The sequence below is a fragment of the Microtus oregoni genome, unplaced genomic scaffold, assembly GCF_018167655.1.
Source record: "Microtus oregoni isolate MIOR12 unplaced genomic scaffold, Mior012 000025F_ref0000491, whole genome shotgun sequence".
NCBI classification, from domain to species: domain Eukaryota; kingdom Metazoa; phylum Chordata; class Mammalia; order Rodentia; family Cricetidae; genus Microtus; species Microtus oregoni.
Window position 1 is genome coordinate 33,014,145 of NW_024543084.1, and position 23,694 is coordinate 33,037,838.

At 34.9% G+C, this 23,694-nt stretch overlaps 1 protein-coding gene across 5 annotated transcripts in view; it reads right to left on the reverse strand.

Moving 5' to 3' along the window:
• The window catches only part of Spock3 (SPARC (osteonectin), cwcv and kazal like domains proteoglycan 3), a 367,429-nt gene that overhangs the window by 175,408 nt on the left and 168,327 nt on the right, over positions 1-23,694 (reverse strand). For all 5 annotated transcript variants that reach the window (XM_041674838.1, XM_041674837.1, XM_041674836.1 and 2 more), the window contains one exon: positions 15,372-15,486. In XM_041674838.1, coding sequence (XP_041530772.1) covers positions 15,372-15,486 — 115 coding nt within the window. The remainder of the gene's footprint in view (positions 1-15,371; positions 15,487-23,694) is intronic.

Consider the following 23,694-nt stretch of genomic DNA (forward strand, 5'->3'; position numbering starts at 1 on the left):
GTTACACCTAATGTTTAAAATTGTCATGGTCTTAAGAGAAGCACTTTTTCTTTCATACAATGTGTTGCTGCTGCTGTTCAGGCAATGAGCTTACGTAACTCTAGCAATCCATTTCTTTTTGAAGGTTTATTTTATCTTTATGTGTACATGCAAGTATCTGTGTGTAAGAAGATATAAGCAAAGTCAGGTATCTGCAAAATCCTGAATGGGATACACTATCTCACAGAGCCAAAGTTGCAGGCAGTTATGAGATACCCAACACAAGTATGTGCTGGGAATTGAACTCAGATTCTATAGAAGATCAGCCGGTGCTTTTAACTGTTTAGCTACCTTTCCTACTCTCATAAACATAGTTTTTATATTCTATGACATCATCCTTCTATGATGTCCTCTAGAATATCAGAATCGCTCACTTTGCATTCATTATCTCATAGGGAGAAAAGGGGGGGGGCTACCAGTCAAACCTATTTTTTTATTTTGACATTTTCAAAAACACGCAGAGAATACTGTGACCATAAACACCCTCTTCCTACTCCTGATGACTCACTTTTGTTTCCAGCTAGTACCTTTTTTACTTCCTTGTCTTTTTGTGTGTCTGTACAGATCAACTGATGGTAATCAGAGCTGCTGTGTGACCATGTTTTCAGTGGCCCTGGCATATCCAGAAGACAGGATTATAGATTCTCTTCCTATCCTCCTCCTTTTTAATCTTTTTCTTCCACAGTTTTATGTTTCTTGGTCCCTAATTCTCATGATACAAATGTGCCATTTAGATCTGAGCACTCTAAAATGGGCTAATTATGAGTCTATGCATTAACTCTCACCCACTGCAAAAGGAAGAACTCCTCTCTCCAAGCCTGCAAACTACTCAAATCTTGTCATAGAAACATAACCACTTAGAAGGAAGTTTGACTATGTGACAATTTAGCAAAACTTCCACTTTAGGGTTTATAGGGTCTCCAGCTACAGGATTTTGACCAGGCTTATATTACTAGATATACATTCCTTATTTATTTATTCACTTCTTTGTTTGTCTGCTTGTTTTAACAGTTGGTTACCTCCCAAACAGTCAGTATGCATGGTCCATAGCATGGTATGAAAGTTAATAGCTTATCTTTTTTTCCCTTCCCTCCCCTCTCCTTCCTTCTTCTCCCCTCCCCTCCCCTCCTCTCCACTCTTTTCTTTACATCAGCTACTTGGATGGAATTTTCTAACACTGTTAATATACTTTAGAATACAGCAAATTTCTACTTAGTTCCACGATAATTACTCCATGTCTTGTATCTAAAATAGCATTCATAGCTTATCCATATGAAGTCTTAAGTGAGAAACATCCTATTGCAATTTGATAGGAGAAAACTCATCACATGACCTCAGGAAGATGTCAGATTTATTATTTTTTCAGGCTTGTGGCTAATGATGTAAAAGTTAGTAGGCAAATAAAGTTACCTGGAGTGAGTGAGAAGGAAACACGGAACACAGGAGAAACCTGCTTAGGTGTTTACTAGTGGGGGTCTACAGGCCTTTTGAGGTCAGTGTGCAAAGAGAGAGAGAAGGCTGAAGATGGCATGTCCAGCTTTTAAAGTCTGCCTAGTGCATGTGCACAGGGGGATGACACAGATATACCATAGGCAGATGATGGAGCTCACACATGCATGCAAGAGCTCACACAATTGCGTCATATGTAGGTGATACAACCATGCTGCACATGGGTCATGCCTGAGGGCCTGTCCGCACATGCATGGACCTGGAACCCGGAATTGTCAGCTATGTTGTGGCTAAACATAACACAAAGCACCTGAATTATAAAGAACATGTCTGACAGAAACTTTTAAAAACAGGTCCCTCCTACTGCTTCTATTCCATAACTAGCTGTGTTCATAAAGAAATGTTGATGTATATGAGATACATCATATATATGAAATATATATGGTTCAGAATTACAGAGTGAGTATCAAATAAAATAATAAGCAAACCAACTTTTATATTTTAAAATTAAGTAAGCCTGATGTGAAATATGCTTCTAAAGGTATTAAAGAGAATTTAAAGAAAAAAAGGAAGTCAAAATAGGAAAGTGGGAAAAGAAACATTAGTCAGAATAAAATATAACAAAATTCCAGAAACTCCATATTTCTAAGTTATTTTTCTTCATTAGTCATAGGTACGGAAAGAGGCTTTAGAGAAGTTTTAAAAGTTTACAAACTCTAACCCTTAATGCTAGTTATCCAGATATTACTGTATTTTGGTCAAAACATAATGATCAGGAAGTTTAATTTTATCAAAATATTTTATACTTTAAAAATTACTTTTAAAATAGATATGGTGGATTTTTATTATCAAAGACATGATCAATGTAAAATGAATTCATTAACTGAATTATTATAATGATTCTTCCAATTGCTTGTAAGAAATCAGAGTATTAAAATAATAATATCAAATTTCCCTTTACACTAAGCAATATAATTGGTTACCTGGAGAGAAAAGAATAAGAAAAATTCACTGGATGAAGAGATTAACCAAAACCAGAAATATGTAAAACAGCAATTAGGTTCTTTACTAGAAATGCCCATAAATATCATCTGCTTTACAAACAATAGATTAAAATATTGAAAGTGAGCAAATTATTTACATCTTGTTGCAGGTTTAAGATCTAATAATCTTTCCCACAGTAGGGGCATTTTATTAAATCTTATCTTGTACCAATAATCCTGTTTTCTAAAGAATAAATGTTTCAGCTTCAAAAATGTTCCGAAAAAATATAACAGATATCTTTTCATTGTCTACACTTCTTTAAGCTTTATGCATCATGATGCATTCTGAGATTACGGTTAATGTAAACCACCAGAGCTATGTCTCTGCTCCTCCAAAATGGAAGACATGTATACAAACACAGGCTATAACTCAGGTGGAGAATAACTGAAATGATTCTATCCGGAACCATAAGAAGCAAAGCCCACAATTACAAATACTGACACACAGTGTTGCTGAACTGGAAGTAGTATAAACATAGGTTGCTTGCAGTAGAGGAACTGGTCCTGTCTCTCTAGAAAATCTTTGATATTGTCAATCAAAATATGCATATTTGCTTTTTGACTAAGCAATCTGACCTTTAAAGACTTATGGAAACAATATGCATTTATACAAATGAACATACTGAAGATTATCAGAAGTACTAATCTCTGCCAACAGGATATTTCATAACTAAATCATTAGCAAAAATATGTAATCAATGGGGTTGGGGACTTAGCCCATTGGTAGAGCACTTGCCCTACCAAACACAGGTTCTCATCTCTGAAAAAAAAATCAGGTAATGAATTTATTGGTGGATTCGATGAACTTCAAATATTCAAAGAGTATTTAGTTAATAACGAAGCAAAATAATGTATATAAAGCCTTCCTATTTGTATTTTATTTTCTGCTATTATGCATGTATTTTTATTTATCTGCTATATTGTTTATATATACATGCTATATATCTCTGTCAGGGTGTGAGTGGCATTTGTTGGAGCCCACAAGACTATACAGTAACTGTATAGCTGAAAGATTCATAAAGGCAGACCCACAGTGTACAATTTATAGAGCACTCTGTTAGCAGAGCTTTGGGAACAATTGTGTTTTGAAACAGTTGCTGTCATATCTGTGGAAACCTTGTGAGACCATGTTTCTCCCTTCAAAATGGGATTCACTACAAAATACCTTACAGTGCAAGGACGGTAGAAAGACCTTTCCATTCCCCAACACTATGAGGCCTTAGAATGATAACATTCATTCCTTGTTCTAACGGTCAAATTTTTATAGACATAATCCCATGAAATTACCTGCTAACAGACCACATAGAAATGTCTAAAGAAGACAGGCACTAAGTAAGAAGGTAGCGTGCTCCACCTTTGCCAAAAACCAAATCTGGGTGTTCCAAAACCTGGTTATCATAAAAGAGATTGGATGAGGAGAATGGGTGAACTCAGGATTCCAGGACTTTTAGTAACTTTCTCTAATGGTTTGTAATGTCAGGTATTTCCCCTTGGACACTGACTATTTCCTGAGTGATGTCATCTGTTCCAGAGTGCAGCTTTGTCAGGGTTTACCTGCCCTTTTTGTGATTTTGATATACATATTATCATTGTCTTTGTCTATGGAATTTTCCAACTATGTTTGTAAAAACTAGAAACCTTGTGGAGATCACCTCTTATTCTTCTCCACAAACCTTCACTTCATTTTCGCCCTGACCTCACAAATAAAGAATATGCAGAAGTAACAGGCCTGGGCTATTTATTTATTTATTTATTTATTTATTTTTGTGCTCAGAAGTTCACTTGCCATAAACATCTTATTCTGAGCCCTGATGGGGGTACTAAGATTGGTACTCAAAGCCCCCAATAGGCCTTCATTGATCTAGGTATAGAGGAATATCATACATTGTTCCTGATCGTTAATGAAAAATTTTAAATTTGAATTTACAAATGTTTAAACTTTAAAATCTAAATTTAATGATATATTTAGCTTATATATGTACATATATACATATATATGTATATATATAAACAATTAATTTAAAAAGGTCATGAATCTGAAATAGAGCAAGAAAGGGAATGTGGGAGATATTGGAGAAAGGAAAAGTGAGGGAGAAATGTAACTATGTTATAATCATAAATTAAAATGTAAAAACAAGTTGATTTCACTTATCTAACTTTTATTTAATATTTTTCATTATTTTAAGTTTTGTTAATAAGCAAACAAATTTTGTCCTAAATTTCCTCAAAGTAGTAGCTTAGCAAATTTTGCTGGTTAGTTATTTTTTAGTGGGATATGAATTTGGCCATATGAAAAGAGGGAACTTCAGGAGAGAATCTATTAGATTGGCCTGTGGGTTTTGTCTGTGGCAAATTTTCTTGAATAACATTTGGCAATGGCATTATTGGACAGGTGTTCCTGGGAATTTTGAGCATTTTTCATCTTCCTGGTCTTTTGCTTGTAAACAATGATTTCTGATTTTATGTTTTATGTAAATTATGCATATGTGCCTTGTATTGGTATTTTTTGTGCTTTTCTCTGTTTTATATTTTATTTTGCTGTGTTCATTTTCTTAAGAAAGAGAGAAATACTGTATGAAGCCATATTTTCATTTTTATAAAAAGAACCTATAATATAGAGGATAGACCTATTAACTTTACTTTTTAAAGTGTAAAAACAAACAGATTGTAAAGTAGTCATATACATTCAACATGGCAGATTGGAAAATACATGAATTTATATGAGACTAAAGGAGAAAGATAGTCTGCAGTGTATAATTTTAATTGACTTGCTTTAAAAATATATAGATGGATAAAACCAAAACATTTCTCCTTATATTTCTACAGACAATTAGATCATGTGGTCTCTGACATGAGAGTCATAGCATGGCAGCAGTATTAGGAGGTGGTGAAGAGAAGGAGGGGAGGAAGAAGAGGAAATGGAGGAGGAGGAGGAGGAGGAGGAGGAGGAGGAGGAGGAGGAGGAGGAGAAGGAAGAGGAGGAGGTAGATAACAGGGTGTGCCTGAAAGTGCTATATCTTCACCTGGACTCTTCTTATTCCCCTTATTCCTGCTTTCCACCTTCCCAGATTTAAATATTAGATTTCCATACACACTTCCAGCGTGACGTTATGTCAGATGCATGGAGCCAAACAACCATGACTGACACCTCTGAAATTATGAGGCAAAATGAATCCTTCTTTTCTTTACATGTTTCTGTCAGCAGCTTATCACAGCAATACTAAAAAATGAATCATACTAAAAATTAAGGAAGAGAGAAGAAAATGAAAAATTGGTCCAACAATATGTACTATCCAGAAATCAGCACTGTCAATGTTGATCACACATACACAGTTTCAACCAAACCAAATTGAGTATTGTATATTTTAATACTATTTTATTTTAATGTATGTAGCACACACTTTCCATTTTGTAAGTACTTTTATTATGCTTCTCTGGTTAAATGTTTTTATGAAATTATTGATAACTCATACAGTTGTCAATATAGAAGTGCAAATATTTTATTATAGATGAGAATAATGTAATAGAAACATAAAAATGGGGGTGGAGCTTTTGGAGAAGTTGCTCTTGAAGAAGACCAAGGTTTGATTTCTCGTACCCATACAGTGGCTCACAGCTGATGTGGGAATTTCCTCTGTGTGCTGTGATTACCATCGACAAATAAAGGAACTGCTTTGGACCCATAGCAGAATTATAGGGAAACAGAGCTAGGTGGGGAAAATCTAAGCCTAATTCTGGGAGAAAAAAGGCCGAGTCAGAGAAAAGCCATGTAGCCCTCTTGAAGACAGATGCCAGAACTTTGCCAGTAAGCCACTGCCACATGCTGATACTCAAATTAATAGAAATGGGTTAAATTAGTATGTAAGAGATAGCCAATAAGAAGCTAGAACTAATGGGCCAAGCAGTGATTTAATTAATACAGTTTTTGTGTGATTATTTTGGGGCTAAGCAGCTGGGAACCAGTGAGTGGCCTCTCACAATACACAGCTGTCTCTAACTCCTGTTCCAGAGAGTCTTATAAGGACATGGAAAATTTTAGAAAACTTGCTTGATCAGTAGCTGGTTAAGGCACTGCATTCATGAAACTATGCAACATCAAGAGCTAGTTGAAAACAGGAACCTCTGCAAAAGTTAAACCACAAAATGTTCCTACCAGCTAACCACCTGTAAGAAAAGAATTCCCAGCTAGCTGTAAAGCATAAACCTTGCTTTTGTATTCTGGACTTGACTGCATTCTGGTGGTCTCTCTGGGGGTTTCAATTTGGTCACAATAATCTGCTGCCCTTTCTGACTTCCACAGGGAGCAGGTACACATGCAAAAAGGCATTCATGCAGGCAAAACTTTCATATTATAGAAATTAAAAAGATATAAATATATAAAAGAAATGTAGGAAAAGAATAGTATTGAAGGAAAACACATAATTCAAACCATGATATCAGCCATGACTACTGAGTCACACTTTTCTTTGTATAATGACTTAATCAGTTTGAGTGTATGCTTCCTCATCATCATTAACCCAGCATCATCTCTGTTTTTCCATGTTTTGTAGCTTCACCTTGTTTGATTAATTTTGTTAGGTGCATGGATTCATCATAATTAAAAATTAACACAAAACAGTCAAACATTTCTTTTCTTTTTTATTTCAGGATCCTTACAAGCTGAAGCAATTAAAAACAGAGATTTAATCTTCTCTCAGTGATAATAGCCTTGATAAAGAACACAAAGGTAGTAACCAAATTAAAACTGTGGAGAAAGAGGAATCCTTGACCCTTGCTGATGGGAGCATAAATTGGTGTAGACAATGTAGATTTGAATGGCCTTTCATGACTTTTCAGATCAGAATGTCTTATGCCTCAGCTAGCAAAGAGACACACATTTATATTTATTACAACACTATTCACAATAGCAAAGAAATGAATCCTACATTGTATCTATCAACAGAAGAGTGGATAATGAAAACATGGGAGCATTTTATTATGTAGGATTTTACTCAGCTGTCAAGAAAATTAAAATTGGGAAGCATATGAGGTCCTACAGTTGTGAACCTGTCTGACTATGCCTGGAGATCAGAAAGTCTGAGCTTATTTTTGCTCTTCAAAGTTGTTGACAAGAGATGTGGCTACAAACAAGAGGTTATGACTTACGGTGTGATTTATTAGTATTTTGGATATAAAAGTGGATCCATTCCACCTGGAACAAAGGTCGGAGAATTTAAGTCTATACCTTATATCATGTTAATGAAGTCTGTTGCCTCCCTCCACCCCTTTTGAGTGACATATATAAGCATGTGGAAAATAAACGAGGCAGATTCAGAATTCAGTATTCACTGAATGTTCTCTCAATGATGTTCTGTGCTTCTGTCTCTTATGTCTCTTATATCTGTTCCTTATACTTAATAATTCCCATCCTCACACTCCTACCCAGGAACATACAAGTTTCTTCAATAAAGCTGGTCTTCAATAGAAACAGTGAATTTGGAAAGAATTTTTGTTAAGTGACTCAGTCTCAGAAAGAGAAAAGCATATTCTCTCTCATATGCAAACCCAAACTTTTAATGCTTGTATGAATGTAAATAAGGGGATGCAAGAGAGGCCATAGACTTTGAAACAATGTAGGAAACCATATTTATCTTTTTATATGCCTTAAGGTTGCAACTGTACAATGATCTAGTGTTTTATCTTCATCTCTGAAGGACATTGATTAAGTAGTCTTCAGAGCCATCTGAAAGACATTTGTAAAGGTAGCCATGTTCATCGATGTTCTCTTTATCTTACTTTAAAAGTATTTACTAGATCACCCGGGAAGCAATTTTTAATATTCCTTTTATATGCCTTCCCCTTCTAATTCTTGCATTTACCCCAAAGAAGACAATGGGCGATGTTCTCTTTTAACTGTGTCTACATGAATATAGTGATCATCAGAAGGTCTCATTTTTTTCTCTTATACATTTTAGAGGAAGATGTTGAAAGAGAGAGGTTATGATTGCTTAGTTAAAATGAATTGGGCTAGAGTGAGCTAGCATTTTGCCTCCGGCCTTCTGCTGTAAAGCATTACTCTGTGGAAATAATATTTTGCTATGATGAGATAATGGAGGAAAAGTGGAGGGAAGCTAACTGTGTTGCCATGGCCTTGCTAGAAAGGGTCATGCAGTTCCTGGATATCAGATAATGAGGTAATGTATCACAAGGATATTTAATGCTGCTCATTAAAGAATTAAGTCTATAGTATGACTCATTTTTACGTGAAAACCTATTTTTTAATTTCTAAATTGTCAAAATCTAAACTGATTTAACTGTTGAAGTTATGTGGTCTAATTAATTAAATTTTCTTCTCATAAAATCTTCTCAATTTGGCAGATATTATATACCTCTGAGAGTAATGTCAGTAAAATAGAATTTTCTGTATAACTGAAATTTAACATGGAGTTTAAATATGTTTAAGGAATTATACAGTAGAAAATAGCTATTCCGTTTATTTTTAAAAGAAATAGACCCTTGACTGTAAAGTAATGTGAATGGATAATTCCAAGTGTTAAATAAAGTGTTAAATGGTGGTGTACCACAATGATTAAATATCATCAAGCTGAGGTGCCCATTTTTAGTGTCTAAGCTTGTCACTTACAACATTGTGGAAATTCTCTCTACCCCAGGTTTTATTATAGGTAGGAACTGCTCAACTCATCACCGATGAATATTGTAAGACTATGCTCAATCAGACTATATCAATTTTCAGTCTCAGCTTCTATATTTGGTAAACTGGTCACAACAACTGCAATTCATCTGAACTCCTATTTAATGTATTTAATGTATTATGTACACTATGCCTGGACGTGTGCTTTTGTACTTATGCAGACCCTCAGTAGATAGGATGAAGGTACTATAATGTTTGTCTATAACTTTAATATTAAAATTAGTAATAAATAAACTTTATACCCATTATCATTATTCTATGACAATTTGTTTAATATATTTAATCTTTAAAAGAATCATGAAGCATTTATACATTAACCATAACTTAGTGATAGAGGGATGGGTACTCATAAAATTAAAGAAACATTTAACCATATTAACAATCAAAGTTAATTTGTAATTATAAAAATAAAATGACTATATAATATCTACCTCTTTCAAAGATTATGTCTACTCATTTTTCTATAAATCTATCATCTTTATGCCTATCATTTTCTATCTCTTTAAATAATGTTAAGTAAAACTTCCAGAAATATCTCAATTTGTCTCTGTTTTAATAAAGTGTATACAATATAAGAATTAGCTTTTTATTTAAATAATGTAAGCCAATTTGTAGAACATTTAGAAGAGTTTTTATATATTAAACATGAAATAAATACTTAAATTCAATTTCTTTGGAGGCACTTTCAATGTGATTAAGTATCAGAAGGTTACATTTTATTTATGTGTCAGAAAATACATTAAAATAGTTATAATTATATTCAGCTCATTTAAACAAATATCTTACAACTCTGCTATAATTTGGACACTGTGGTTGATTGTTCTATCTAAAATATTCCCACAGTGAAACAATCGGAATACAAGAATTTCCATCAGGCAATTACTGGTACTCTAAAGAAAAGTGGGTCCCAACTTAAATACAGACATTACAAAACATAAATCATTGACACAAAGAGTTTTAAGACTTACATTCTTTTGCTGGAATGTATATCTTGAGATTTTGTTTGTTTGTTTTGTTTTTTGAGGCAGGCTTTCTTTGTAGCTTTGGACCCTATTCTGGTACTAACTCTTGTAGACCAGGCAGCCCTTGAACTCACAGAGATCTACCTGTTGCCTGCCTCTGCCTCCCTAGGACTGGGATTAAAGGATGTGCCACCACCATCTGACTTGATGGGTGTTTTTGATAACCAACATTTTGAGTAGGTTTTGAAATTTTGTGTGTAATGACTAAGAGGCCAAACCATCTACTTATTGATTTGTTTTTTATCTTGTGTTGAGTAGAGGCAGAAATCAACATGACTAACTCTGTCCTGTACTGATTGCATCTTTTTTCTTTTCTCTGACTTGTTAACACCTACACATTTTCTTCTTAACATTGCCCTTATTGATTGGTACTCAAAACACCGATCTAGAGACAGTGTTAATTGTTAATAACCTGTTATTACACAGCCATCTCAGTTGAATGAAACGCCAAGTGTTGAAATACATGAAAATAAAGAGAACTTGGCACTCATGGTCAGCAAATGTACAACACTAAGTTCAGAAGATAAAAAAAAAAGGATAACAAAATGTGTAACAGTCAAGGTCTAAGAAAACCATCAGCAATTGCATTAAATCATCAAAATATTTGAAGTGTTGTAACAATTAATGGTTTCATAGTTAGTAAAATACTGTGTTTTATTTTCTGATGAATACTGCTATAGGCAAGTTTGCAAGAAAATACTTTAGTTCTGGTGACTTGAGGACAGTTCACCACAGAAGATTTCACTGAAAATATTGTCCAAATAATATTTTCTGTGTCCTGGCATATTTGGACATTTTACATCATACTCTATGCTAGCAGATGAAATTAAAGCTAAAGATAAATATCTAGTAAGATATGCCATCATATGATCGATCTCTCTGATTTTGTGATTTTTATGCCACCAAGATAGAGCAAATTTATTATTTTTTTTCTACTTACAAATCCAATATACAAACTTACAATTTAAAAATAGCAGACACCTTCCAACTTGTGTATTTACAGCTTTTTTGTTAAGTCCTACATGTATTCTTTCCCCCAACATTTTTAAAAAGTATATGTCAATTCCCCAACCCCCCCATGCAAATCCTGAACTTGCTTTTAGAGAATATTCTTGAATTCATGGACACAATATACCTAGAATGACTCTTGCAGTTGATGAAACTACAACACTGAATGAACTATAAATAATAGTCATTGCACTCTATTAAAAAATGTGAATCTACCAGTCCATACGACTTGGGTCTACAATATTGGAGGGACAAAGAGGCCAAGTTCATAAAATGTCCAGTCAACTAATGAGCTCTTGAATGAGATAATTTACTGTGATTAAGTAACAAGAAGTTCAAAGTTCTAAGGAAGAGGTTGTATGTAATGTTTAGTTTAGGGAGGAAGATTTAAGAAAGCATCTTGAGTAACAAGACTCTCCTAGCACTTGAAGCTGCAGACAGTGGCATCCATTTCTTTTTAGTGTTCTAATATAAGTAAATCAATATAATAATTAAATTAGTTTTTATTTAATTGATTTCACTCTTCTAACTTAAGATGTTCACATCCTCCAAATGTAACATGTTTTTTATATTAGCTATTGTCATAGATCAGGGTGCATGCCAAAGTTCTACTTCCTACAGGGCTGTGTAAGTACACAATTTATGCTGACTTCTCAAAGCAAACAAACCACATAAAATACTAATATCAACTTTTTATTTATTGGATATAGATTTTATTCAGTGCACCATTATAAATAGTTCCTATCAGAAAAAAATAGAACCAAATACAGTTTATATAAAACATTAAAACCAGCCAATTTAAAACCTATAGATCTTTGTCACTCCAAGGGTCATTAAAGGAATGCTGCTGCTGTTTCTGTGATCAAGGTGTGGCTCAATAGCTTCTTTCACTGTGAATATTTAGCTTATTGCAATAGCTTCTTGCACTGTGAATATTTAGGTTATTGGTCTCTGACTATCCTTAGCATCGGACAATTAAATAGGAAGTTTCTTTTAGTCCATAATCTTCTAAAATCATTTATTTATATACATATTCATTCATCTTGTGTGTGTGGTGGAAGAGAGGTATGTGACAGTCATGGAACATGAATGGAAATCAGAGGACATCTTACAAGGCTCAGTTCTTTACTCCCATATTGCTGGTTTGGAGAATCCAACTCAGGTCTTTGGGCTTAGTGATAAATGCCTTTACTTGCTAAGTCATCTCCTTGGGCCTAATGTTAGGTGTTCACAGTGAGGTAGCATGGTTATTGATAAGCTTAGGCATTGATATCAGCAAATACAAATCAAGGTTTTACTGAGGTTTATGAAATCAGAAAGAAAGTATCAATGAGTCCTTTTAAAAGTTTGATTTTTTTTTTGGTTGGAAACATACTACGTTTTGTGGAATTTATAAAGAATATTTAATTAATTAATATCACATGTATATTTATGTCACTGAATTTTGTGTATGTATAGCATGTAAATTCAGTGCCTACACAGACCAGAAATGGTTATTAAAATCCCTGGAAATGCAGTTACAGGTGTTAGCTGCCCCATGTGGGGTGCTGAAAACAAAACTTGGGTTCAATGAAACAACAGCAAATACTCCTAGTTACTGAGATGTGTCTTCAGGCCTAATTTTTGCTTATAAGTAAATGATTTGATTCAATCTCTGCAAGGTAGGTGCTGAATTGCATTTGAAGGCATTTTGAGACCTCTTGCTTACTGATCCCTCAAGTCAAACTCTTCATTCTACTCCCAATTTCACACATCAAATACTAGTATTTTAAACTGAGAAGATGAAACAAAAAAGTTTCAGAAAATTTGGCATATCTTTAGGATCCTAAGGAAATAGGTTAATAACACAATGTCCAGCCTAGGGCATTGCCATTCCTCTATTAATAAAACACAAAAATCATGATGGACAGGCAATATGTTACTGGTAACTCTGTTCTGTCATTTTGTGAATTTCTCTAGCACACATGTGATTTCAAAATTTTAAAAACTGTCTCTTTAATTATTGCCAACACTCCACCATAATGACATACATATACTTCAAGGTATACTATGAGATTTACAGATATTTTGTATTTGGTCTGGGTTGTTTCCATCTACCTTGACTCTAACTATCTATCACTACAGATTTTAATAATAAAATTTCTAATATATTCAGTGTATAAAAGACTTCATATCTTTATATTAATGATGAGTATTACTTAAAAATAAATATTTTCTCTTTGATGTACATATAACCCATTTTTATTCTCTAATGTGCTCTTTTCACCATCTCTTGGTGTGTCTTTTTATTGCTATTATTTTTCATGCTGCCTAGTTACATACCCAAACAAATTCTGGTTCTAGTCTTTCTTTTATCTTTTAATCTGGATGGTGTCTTAATAAGTTGTCAAAGCTGGACTTGAACTCCATTTTTACTCTAGTCAAGTAAACAATTTATGTTTCTTCTGCCACACCTCTCAAGTACTTGGGATAAGAGACCTGTGTCTTTAATATATTTGTATGCAAGTCTACTAAAGCCAAATATTTCACCTATCATATGAGAATAGCAATGTTCCTAATTTCATTTAAAGATAATACATAAACTATTCCCATTTTAAAAAAGAAGGATGCAAATAGGATTCATTGGGTGTAAGACATGTTATATATTCCTTTTTTTCTGTTTAGTTCTTTTGTGATTATGGTGACTTCCAGTCCTCAAATCTTGGCACCACGTCGCATAGGCTATTTGTAAATGGATGACTTTTCAAAGTAGAGCCAACTCTACAGGTATAATGATAACTGTGACCAAAGGGATCAAAGGATTTATATAACCCAGTCTGGGTCTGCAAATATTTGCCTGCTTGGGGGTATAGCTACAAGTACACCATCAGTAGGAGTGATTCTTAAAGAAGTGTTCTTTAATAGGCTCCAAAATCTCCACAGTAGCCTTTCTAATATTCTTCCATAACTATTCGCAAACTATTCTTTTTCTTTATACTTAACTTTGTCATAAACTGAGATTTATAAGCAAGAGTAAGTAGAGGAAGTTACATTCAAAAATGGCAGTGCTGCTGACAATGGCATACTTGAGAGCCTAGCCCAAAGTCAGCCAGACATCTGACTGGTAAACAGAGTATTGCTATGGAGATTTTACATGGATTTAGTTAACCACATTGAAGTGCCAATTTGTAATAGGAGGCCACTTGTTCATTTCCCTGCCACCCAGACTCCCAAAATAACCACACAGAAACTCTATTAATTAAATCACTGCTTGGCCTATTAGCTCTAACTTCTTATTGGCTAGCTTTTGCAACTTAATTTAAACCATTTCTGTTATTTTGTATTTTATCATAAGGCTCATGGCCTACCAGCAAGATTCTGTCATGTCTGTCTCTGGTGCCAGCACCAAGGCTTTTCTCCAAACCCTGCCTTCATTCTCCCAACATTCAGTGGAGCTTTCCTCGCCTCCCTCTGTTCTGCCCTGCTCTGCTATAGGCTAAAAGCAGCTTCGTTATTCACCAATGGTATTCACACCATACAGAGGGGATCAGGCACTTTTCTATTTATCAGGAAAGCCACTACCTACCTTATCTAAGCCCATAGTCAACTATCTTAGACAAAAAACATCTGGTTCCTTATCAACCCAAACAGCCTGCAATAGATCAAAATCGCTATTCTATCAGGCTGTTCTGGTTCACTTGTCACCTCCCATTGTTAACAAACCAATAAAATTGTTAGGGTTTTTATAACCAGGAACTGGTCTCTGTTCTCAGAGTTATCTCCAGCAGGCCCCACCCCAAGTCAATAAACTATCTTTAACTGACAGAATGGTCTAGTTTTAAGGTTTCAATGTACTTTACTTACAGAGGTATTATAAAGAGTAAATTACAGTTACTCAGAAAACACATTTTAACTCAATCTTTACAAAGTCAGCATTGTGTAATTTAGATTTAAAACTACCTAATCCCTAGGAATTCTAATTGGTAAGAATATTTAACCCATTTCTCTCATGACTATACTACAAAAAATTCTGGAGCCCTTTAAATAAATATCTTTATCAAGAATCAAAACACTGATAAATATTCAGACTGTAGCAAATATTAATACTCTATTCGTAGGTTTTCATTTCAAATTGTTTACCTGTGTGATAGTCTCCTGTGACTGATGCAGAGAGCAGTCTGAGCATCTTGAGTGATGCAGACTTTGTGGCGGCTGCACTTGATCTTTAAGCATGGATCCTTAGCTGGATCTAAAGCTGGAGAGCAGAGAAGGCAGAGAGAGAATAGAAAAGAGAGAATTTAAATGTTTCTGTGTACGAAGGTAGTAGGTATTGAAGCTTATTCAACATAACTAAATTATGGAATTTTTATTTCATTTTGTTGTATTTTTTTAATTTTGACAGTTTATACACCTACATAATATATTTTAATCATTTTCACACCCATAACTTTTTCTTGTCTTATTCCTTTCAGCACAATCATAGAATTTATTATATTCATCTTCCAGCCTTTCTGAAGCTTTTATTCTTCTGAGAATTGTGTCTTCTTCTGACCATATAACTCAAAGGAGATCACAGCTGAGTTCAGTCTCATGTAAACAGCTCAGAAGTTAACATTCATAAGGTGCTAAGTGTGGAAAGTGTCTAAGAATGTTGATAGAAAAACCATAACTCTCACCTGAAAGGGAATAAAAGATAGTTTATTCTGGAGCCATGTTTAGTGACCAACCATGGGCTGAGAGCACAGAAAAACATTATTCTAAATACCATGTTCCAACACTGAAGCAGTTTCAGAGAGTTGTATAGTTTCATAGAAGAAAGGAAACTGAAAAAGCAAGGCAAGTTAAAGACACATCATTGTTTACATCATAGAAGTGCTTACAGCAGCAGCAAGCAGATTTTCCAAAGGCCTAAGAGGCTGTCTGATGACCTTCCTAGCTTTTGAAGCAAGCTAGTGCTATGTAAAAATTTATAGACTTCAAAAGTTCTTTTGGAATCTATTAGCCAAAGAATGTTATTTCTGACAGAGGTGGACATGCAAGTGCAAAGTAATTAGTCTCTGGACCAGAAACATTGCAATTTCCCATATCATTGTAGTTTTAATCAGTCAGTCTTTTAGACACAGATCATTGCCAGGTATTCCTGTACACAAGGAGAGCTGTATGCAATGACTGAAATTCTTCCTAAGTATAGAAAAGATAGAAATGAGAGTGGTGCCATAGTACCACATTTGGTGCTGACAGAAAATGACAGCTACTAACTTTGGGAAACTTCCATAGATGTTCATAGCTATACTAAAAAAAAATAAAGACAAAGATGTCAGAGACACTAGTATCTCATTGGGTAGTTTAAAAATGTCAGGAATATCACTACTGTGAGCTGAGTATATCATAAAGAAACATATATGCAGCGTTTTCACCTATGATAACTAGTTGTCTCTAAGTGACTTCCAACATAAATACTACATAATGTACTGATATTTATAACAAAATTGGTACATTCATTTATAAAGACATGAATATACATATTCAAATACTGTATTATAATTTTACTTTTATTTATTTTTTTTATTTTGGTGAAGTGTGTTGTAAGGGAGGGTCCTTTTTTTTGTCCTGGCCGCCCACCTATCTTAACCTGAAATAACCACACAGAAACTGTATTCATTAAAACACTGCTTGGCCCATTAGCTCTAGTTTCTTATTGGCTAATTCTTACTTCTTAATTTAACCCATTTTTATTAATCTGTGTATTGCCACATGACTGTGGCTTACCGGTAAGATTCTAACCAGCATCTGTCTCGGGCCAAAGATCTAAGGCATCTCTCACTCTGCCCTTCTTCCCAGCATTCAGTTCTGTCTTCTCCACCTACCTGAGTTCTGTTATCAGACGCAAAGCATTTTGTTTATTCATTAACCAATGAATGCAACAAATGAACAGAAGAACCTCCTACACCAGAAGTGATTATTTTATTTATTTGCTTTTAGCGCTTTATCCTAAACTGTTTAATGTAGAATTTCCTGTGTCAAAAGTTATAGTTGTACATTCTTTCTTTTATTTTTAATACATTCCTGACACTGATTAGGTGTTAAAGAATCTGAGACCAGATAGGCCGTTGAACTAAGGGAAAATCAAATATTATTTTTCTACTAAAGGAACAGAATAATATAACAGCTCCTAATAAAATTCTGCTATACCTATAAATAAGTGTCCTGTTTAGCCATCATCAGAGAAACTTCCTGCAGCAGGAAATTGGAACAAATACGAGGATCCAGGAATGGACAATGTGCAGAGAGTAAAAAACTCATTGACGTATGCCAGGTAGTGGTGGCACATACCTATAATCACAGAATTCAGGATGCAGAAGCATGTAGATTCTGTGAGCTCAACACCAGCCTGGTCTACAAAGAGAGTTCCCAAACAGCCAGAGAAACCTGTCTTGAAAACAAAACAAACAAGCAAACAAACAAAAACCCCAAACAATCCCCAAAACAAATAAACAAAAAACAAAACACCTCCCCCGAAACAAACAGACAAATAAAAATCCCAAAGGACCCCACACCCAAACAAACAAATAACGACAATGAAGACAAAGGAGAGTCTCTGAAGTATGTAGATGAAGAGGAAGGGAGATGGATTATAAAGTGAGGATGGAAGACGTCAAGAAAGCAGTGCCTATCAGACATGACAAGACTGATGCTCTGAACTGGACTGTGACAGCATGCACAGGGCCTGCACATGTCCAAGCCAGATAGGATTCCAGCACTAAGAGGGGAAGTGGACTTGAGCACCTATCCCTAACCCAGAGCGTTCTCCAACTGACAACCATCTCAAAGGACAAAATCATTTTCTCTAAAGGAGTCTCATTGGATATAAAAAACACATTTAATGATTGGCCCCATGCCAGCAGAAAATGGCCACCATACAGTATATTCACTGATAGCTTTGGAAAGTTTTTGTTTATAATTAATAACTGCTTTGCGATTTCCACTTATGAAACACTCTTGAGGTGACTGTGGAGATTGCTCAGTGGAATGAATCAGAGAACTCTCTGTACAAGTATGAAGATGAGTTTGAATCAGCAGCACCCACATAAAAAGCTAGACATGACTGTATTTACTAGAAATTCAGCATTTGGAGACAGAGACACTCAGGTCTGGCATGCTCAAGCTCACCAGACAGCCAGTCTAGTCAAAACAAAAAGAAAGCTTCAACTTCAATGAGAGACAAAATTCCAGGGAATAAGGCAGAGGGGGAAGATGTTACCTCTGGCCTCTATAAATTTCTACAGGTGCACATACATTTATACTCAAGTGCATGAGCTATACATGCACACCCACCCACACCCACCTACCCACACACACACACACACACACAAACTCACACATACACGCACTCATATAGACACACACACACACACACACTCACATATACACACACATTCATACACACATACACACACTCACACATTCCCACTCACACACACACACTCACACATCACATAATTTCTACACATGAATATATGAACAAAAGAGAAACACTGAATGAAGTCAGTTTAAAATGTAGTTAGTAAGTTGAAAGTAAAAAGAAGGGAGATTCCAATGGTAACTAAATTTAGGTTAATGCAAATTTCTTCAGCTATGGGAGTTGAAACACATTCAGCCAAGATTCATTTTAACAATGAAGCTATATTTATTTTTGAGTCTTAGCAGTAACAAGAGAAATTAGAATTCCAATTGTGTGGCTATTTCTTACCAAAAAATAGTGTTGAAATGACCCAGTTTAAAGATCTAAAAAGACATTTTAAGTGTCCAATTATTTCAAGTTTAAAGATCATAAACAACTTCAAGAAGATTACTATTTCAAGAAAGTTCTCTATATGTAATTTTGGGGTAGTTAATCTTATTGTAAATTTGTATGCAATAATCACTAATTTTAAGCACTGGAAGACTAAGTAGTATTAGGATATCAATATTTATTGCTAACAGCACCTAGAAGTATATTAACATATGTAACACTTGCAGAAATCACTACAGATACAACATAAAAGTATATATTAAAGAATCTGAATATATTTATTTTTATTTTGTGAATGTGTAATGTATTATACAACTTTAGCTTCTTTTTTACTTTTATTTGTGAGAAGTTTCTAAAATGTATTTTGTCATATTCACTGCATTTTCCCCAAATCTCCCCAGAACCCCCACTTAATCCAAAATTTATGGTATCAAGAAGTAAAAGAAAATAATTTTAACAATATGAAAACATACTTAACTACCCTTAATTTCTTAAAGAAATATTTACTTAAAGGTAAAACACAAGTAAGTGCAAAATTAAAAGATAATCATAAAATATTAAAATAGAACTTCTCGTATAAAAAGAAGTTTGAAATTAAGTTAGCATGCTAATAAACAACACTGGTCTTCAATAAAAGCAACAATAAGTTGTGGGAAAAATTATTAAAAATAAATTTAGTGCCCAAAATGAAAACAATGAAAGGTAAGAACTGCCTTGATAGTAATTAAATCCTAAGACAGGCAGTTACTAGCAATTTACTCTTATCATACAAAGGAAAGAAAATACACATATTAAAGAGAATTTTTCCTATTTCCATTTGTGAAGAGACTTACAGATATTTCAATAGAAAAAGAAATGCAAGAGAACACAGAAGATCAACTAACGAGCAAGAGACAAAAATGGACCCACAGAGGTGTATTAGCTATGTCAGTAAAAAGAACAATAGAAATGATGATCAATTATCTGTTAATATGTAATTTATGGTAAAATAATGTATAACCCATGGGAAATAGTGAAGAATGTGATGCAAATTTATACTGTTCTAAGGTTCTACATTATACTCTAGAAGAGCTGGATGATATGGGTACTGTACATATAAACATGTTATCACTGAAATGAAATTAATTAAAAATATAAATATTCAGATATAGATATAAATGTATGAGATTAATTACAGATCCAAAGAGACAATAAAAATAAAACGAAAAGTGAAAAATAGCACCACACATGCAAAAATTATGACCTCACTTCAGTACAATTCTGTACTATGAAGAAAGAGGAAGAGATGGTTTCCAGGGAACTTTTAAAACTTGCCAGATGCTCTGAGGGCAGACAGTACAAATGAGAATCATAGAAAAGACAGCTAGTGCATATTTAGTTAGGTTTTGGACAACCAGTTTTGCAGTGTTAAATGTAATTAAACGTAGTCACAAGTCTTTGGAGTGACTTTCTTGGTTTAAAACCCCATTTCCCATTATGAGTGAGTACATCCCATGTTCATCTTTTGGGGTCTGGCTTACCTCACTCAGGATAGTGCTTTCTATTTCTATCCATTTGCATGCAAAATTCAAGATGTCATTGTTTTTTTACCGCTGAATAGTACTCTAATATGTATATATTCCACACTTTCTTCATCCATTCTTCCATTGAAGGGCACTTAGGCTGTTTCCAGGTTCTGGCTATTACAAACAATGCTGCTATGAACATAGTTGAACAAATGCTTTTGTAATATGATATGTATATTCCCAAAAGTGTTATTGCTGGGGCCTGGGGTAGGTTTATCCCGAATTTCCTGAGAAATCGCAGACCCCAAAAGATGAACATGGGATGTACTCACTCATAATTGGTTTCTAGCCATAAATAAAGGACATTGAGCCTTTAATTTGTGATCCTAGAGAAGCTAAATAAGAAGGTGAACCCAAAGAAAAACATATAGTTATCCTCTTGGCGATCAAAGGAGATAGAGACAGAGACCCACATTGGAGCACCGGAATATGCTTCCAGGGTCCAAATGAGAAGCAGAAGGAGGGAGACCATGAGCAAGGAAGTCAGGACTGCCAGGGGTGCACCCACACACTGAGACAATGGGGCTGATCTATTGGGAACTCACCAAGGCCAGCTGGACTGGGTATGAAAAAAACATGGGATAAAACCGGACTCGCTGAGCTGAACATGGCAGACAATGAGGGCTGCTGAGAAGCCAGGGACAATGGCACTGGGTTTTGATCCTACTGCATGTACTGGCTTAGTGGGATCCTAGGCTGTTTGGGTGCTCACCTTCCTAGACCTGAATGGAAGGAGGAGGACCTTGGACTTGCCACAGGGCAGGGAACCCTGACTGCTCTTTGGACAGGAAAGGGAGGGGGAGGGGAGCGGGGGAGGGAAATGGGAGGTGAAGGCGGGAAGGAGGCAGAAATTTTTAATAATAATAATAAAAAAGAAACGGGAAAAAAAAATTCCTCTTCAGTTATATAAGATCCATCTCCACTCATTTTACACTCATTACAAATTGAGCATAGGAATCTACTGTGGGAACCAAATGAAGTCCTGAGCTAATGAGTACTGTGAACATGAGCACAGTCATGTCAAGGACCCCAGTGCCAAAAACCCATAGGAGTTGCAAGATCTTCCCCAGTTCCCAAGGAATAGTAAGGCTGTCTTCTTGCCTAAGTATGCATACTGACCATGTGTCCTAGTAACAACAGCTTCCTCTTCCTGCATTGGAGTACTGTAGCCGGAGACTGCTCTACTTAAGAGACTAGAGATTCTTGTGAATCACATTTCTTCCTTCAGCTGTCTAGAATAAATGTGCAGAGTTCTTGTGTCACTGGTGCATCTCCTACAAGGTGTGCAGACCACCCAAACCTGGTTTTCTGTATGTGCATCTGTTATTCACTCCCTGTGGTCTCAGTCAAGTTAATTCTAAAGTCGTGTTGGTCATGGCAATCAATACTAACAGCCAATTCAGATGTAATTCTACATTATTTGAAGAGAAATAAGAATAAAAATGATATTATTTCAATAATGTCCTATCTTATAAATGTTAAAGAAAGACAGTTAATTACTGGTTTAACTGTTACTGAAAGCTCCATATGCGATTATAAGCCAGAAATCTATTATACTGTTAATCTATTTGAACTGATGATTAATGAAAATGTTAGTATACTATTGTATTCAATTCTCTGTTATCCTTTATCAATATTTCATATAAATTTCAAATTTTATTTGTTTATTCATTTATTTATTATGTATACAGTGTCTGCTTGCATGTATGCATGTAGCCCAGAAAAGGGCACCAGATCTCATTATAAGTGTTTGTGAACAACTATGTGGTTGCTGGGAATTTTACTCTGTACCTCTGTAAAAGGAACCAGTACTCTTAAATTTAACCCTTCTCTCCAGACCCAAGTTCCAAAATTTGTAATGTGATGAATGCTAATAGAATTTCTTTTAAAAATAAATTCCTACCAGTGAAACTGATTATTAGTAGAAATCTACAATTTTAATTGGTCTACATGTTTCCCTATTACTCAATACGACAAATAATGACAAATTTTTTGTAAGTATTTACAATTTTTTTCCATTTTCAAAACTAAATATGTCAATGCTGTGTTTGTTCACAGTAAAATACTGCTTCAGACAGGAACATTACAAAAATTCTACCTACTCAAGAAGCAGCTCCATGAAAAGACTTTAACTTCCAATTACAGATCTTAAGGTTTCCATCCTAGCCGGGCGGTGGTGGCGCACGCCTTTAATCCCAGCACTCGGGAGGCAGAGGCACGCAGATCTCTATGAGTTCGAGGCCAGCCTGGTCTACAAGAGCTAGTTCCAGGACAGGAACCAAAAGCTATGGAGAAACCCTGTCTCGAAAAATCAAAAAAAAAAAAAAAAAGGTTTCCATCCCATACATGAAAGAAGCTGATCGCTGATCCTTTAGTTCTTCAGTATCAAACGACAGATTATGATCTTCTGTGGCTAATTACCCAGAAAGACAGCACATTAAAAATGCAGGAATTTTCCAGGTGTTGTTAATGTGCATGCTTTTAATCAGAGTACTCAGGAGGCAGTGGCGGTCAGATCTCTGAAAATTTGACAATAGCAAAAGAAGAGTTCCAGGACAGTTATAGTTGTCATACAGAGAATCTCTGACTTGAAAAACAAAAATTAAACAAAATAGTAGAAGAAAAAAATGTTTATTTCATAATGCGTGAGTGTATGGTAAGTGTCTAGAATATCCATGAACATGTAGGAAAGACTATATTTGGCTATTAGAATTTATAACATATTGTTATCTGTTATACTGCTAAACTAACTATTTATCAAGTCATACAACTGTTCCAGCTACCTACTACAGGACCACGGGCAAAGTTGCGTAATGTCCTTCTCATCTCTGACCACACTTCCATGAAAGAAAATCCTTTGACTAGAAACTCACCACTTTTTCCAAATAAAATCTGCTTATGAAGATCTTTACTTGGTTCTTGCTTTCTAGTCTGTTTGGACCTAAAACCAACAAATTTCACAGCAAATGTTTCCAAACAAACTAGAAAGCTAATCATCAAAAGATTAAATTTGGTATGTAATCAGAGTTGATCAAATACTATTTACATTAGATAGTCTCAATACACACATACATACACGCACACACACTATTGAAAATAATAAGAT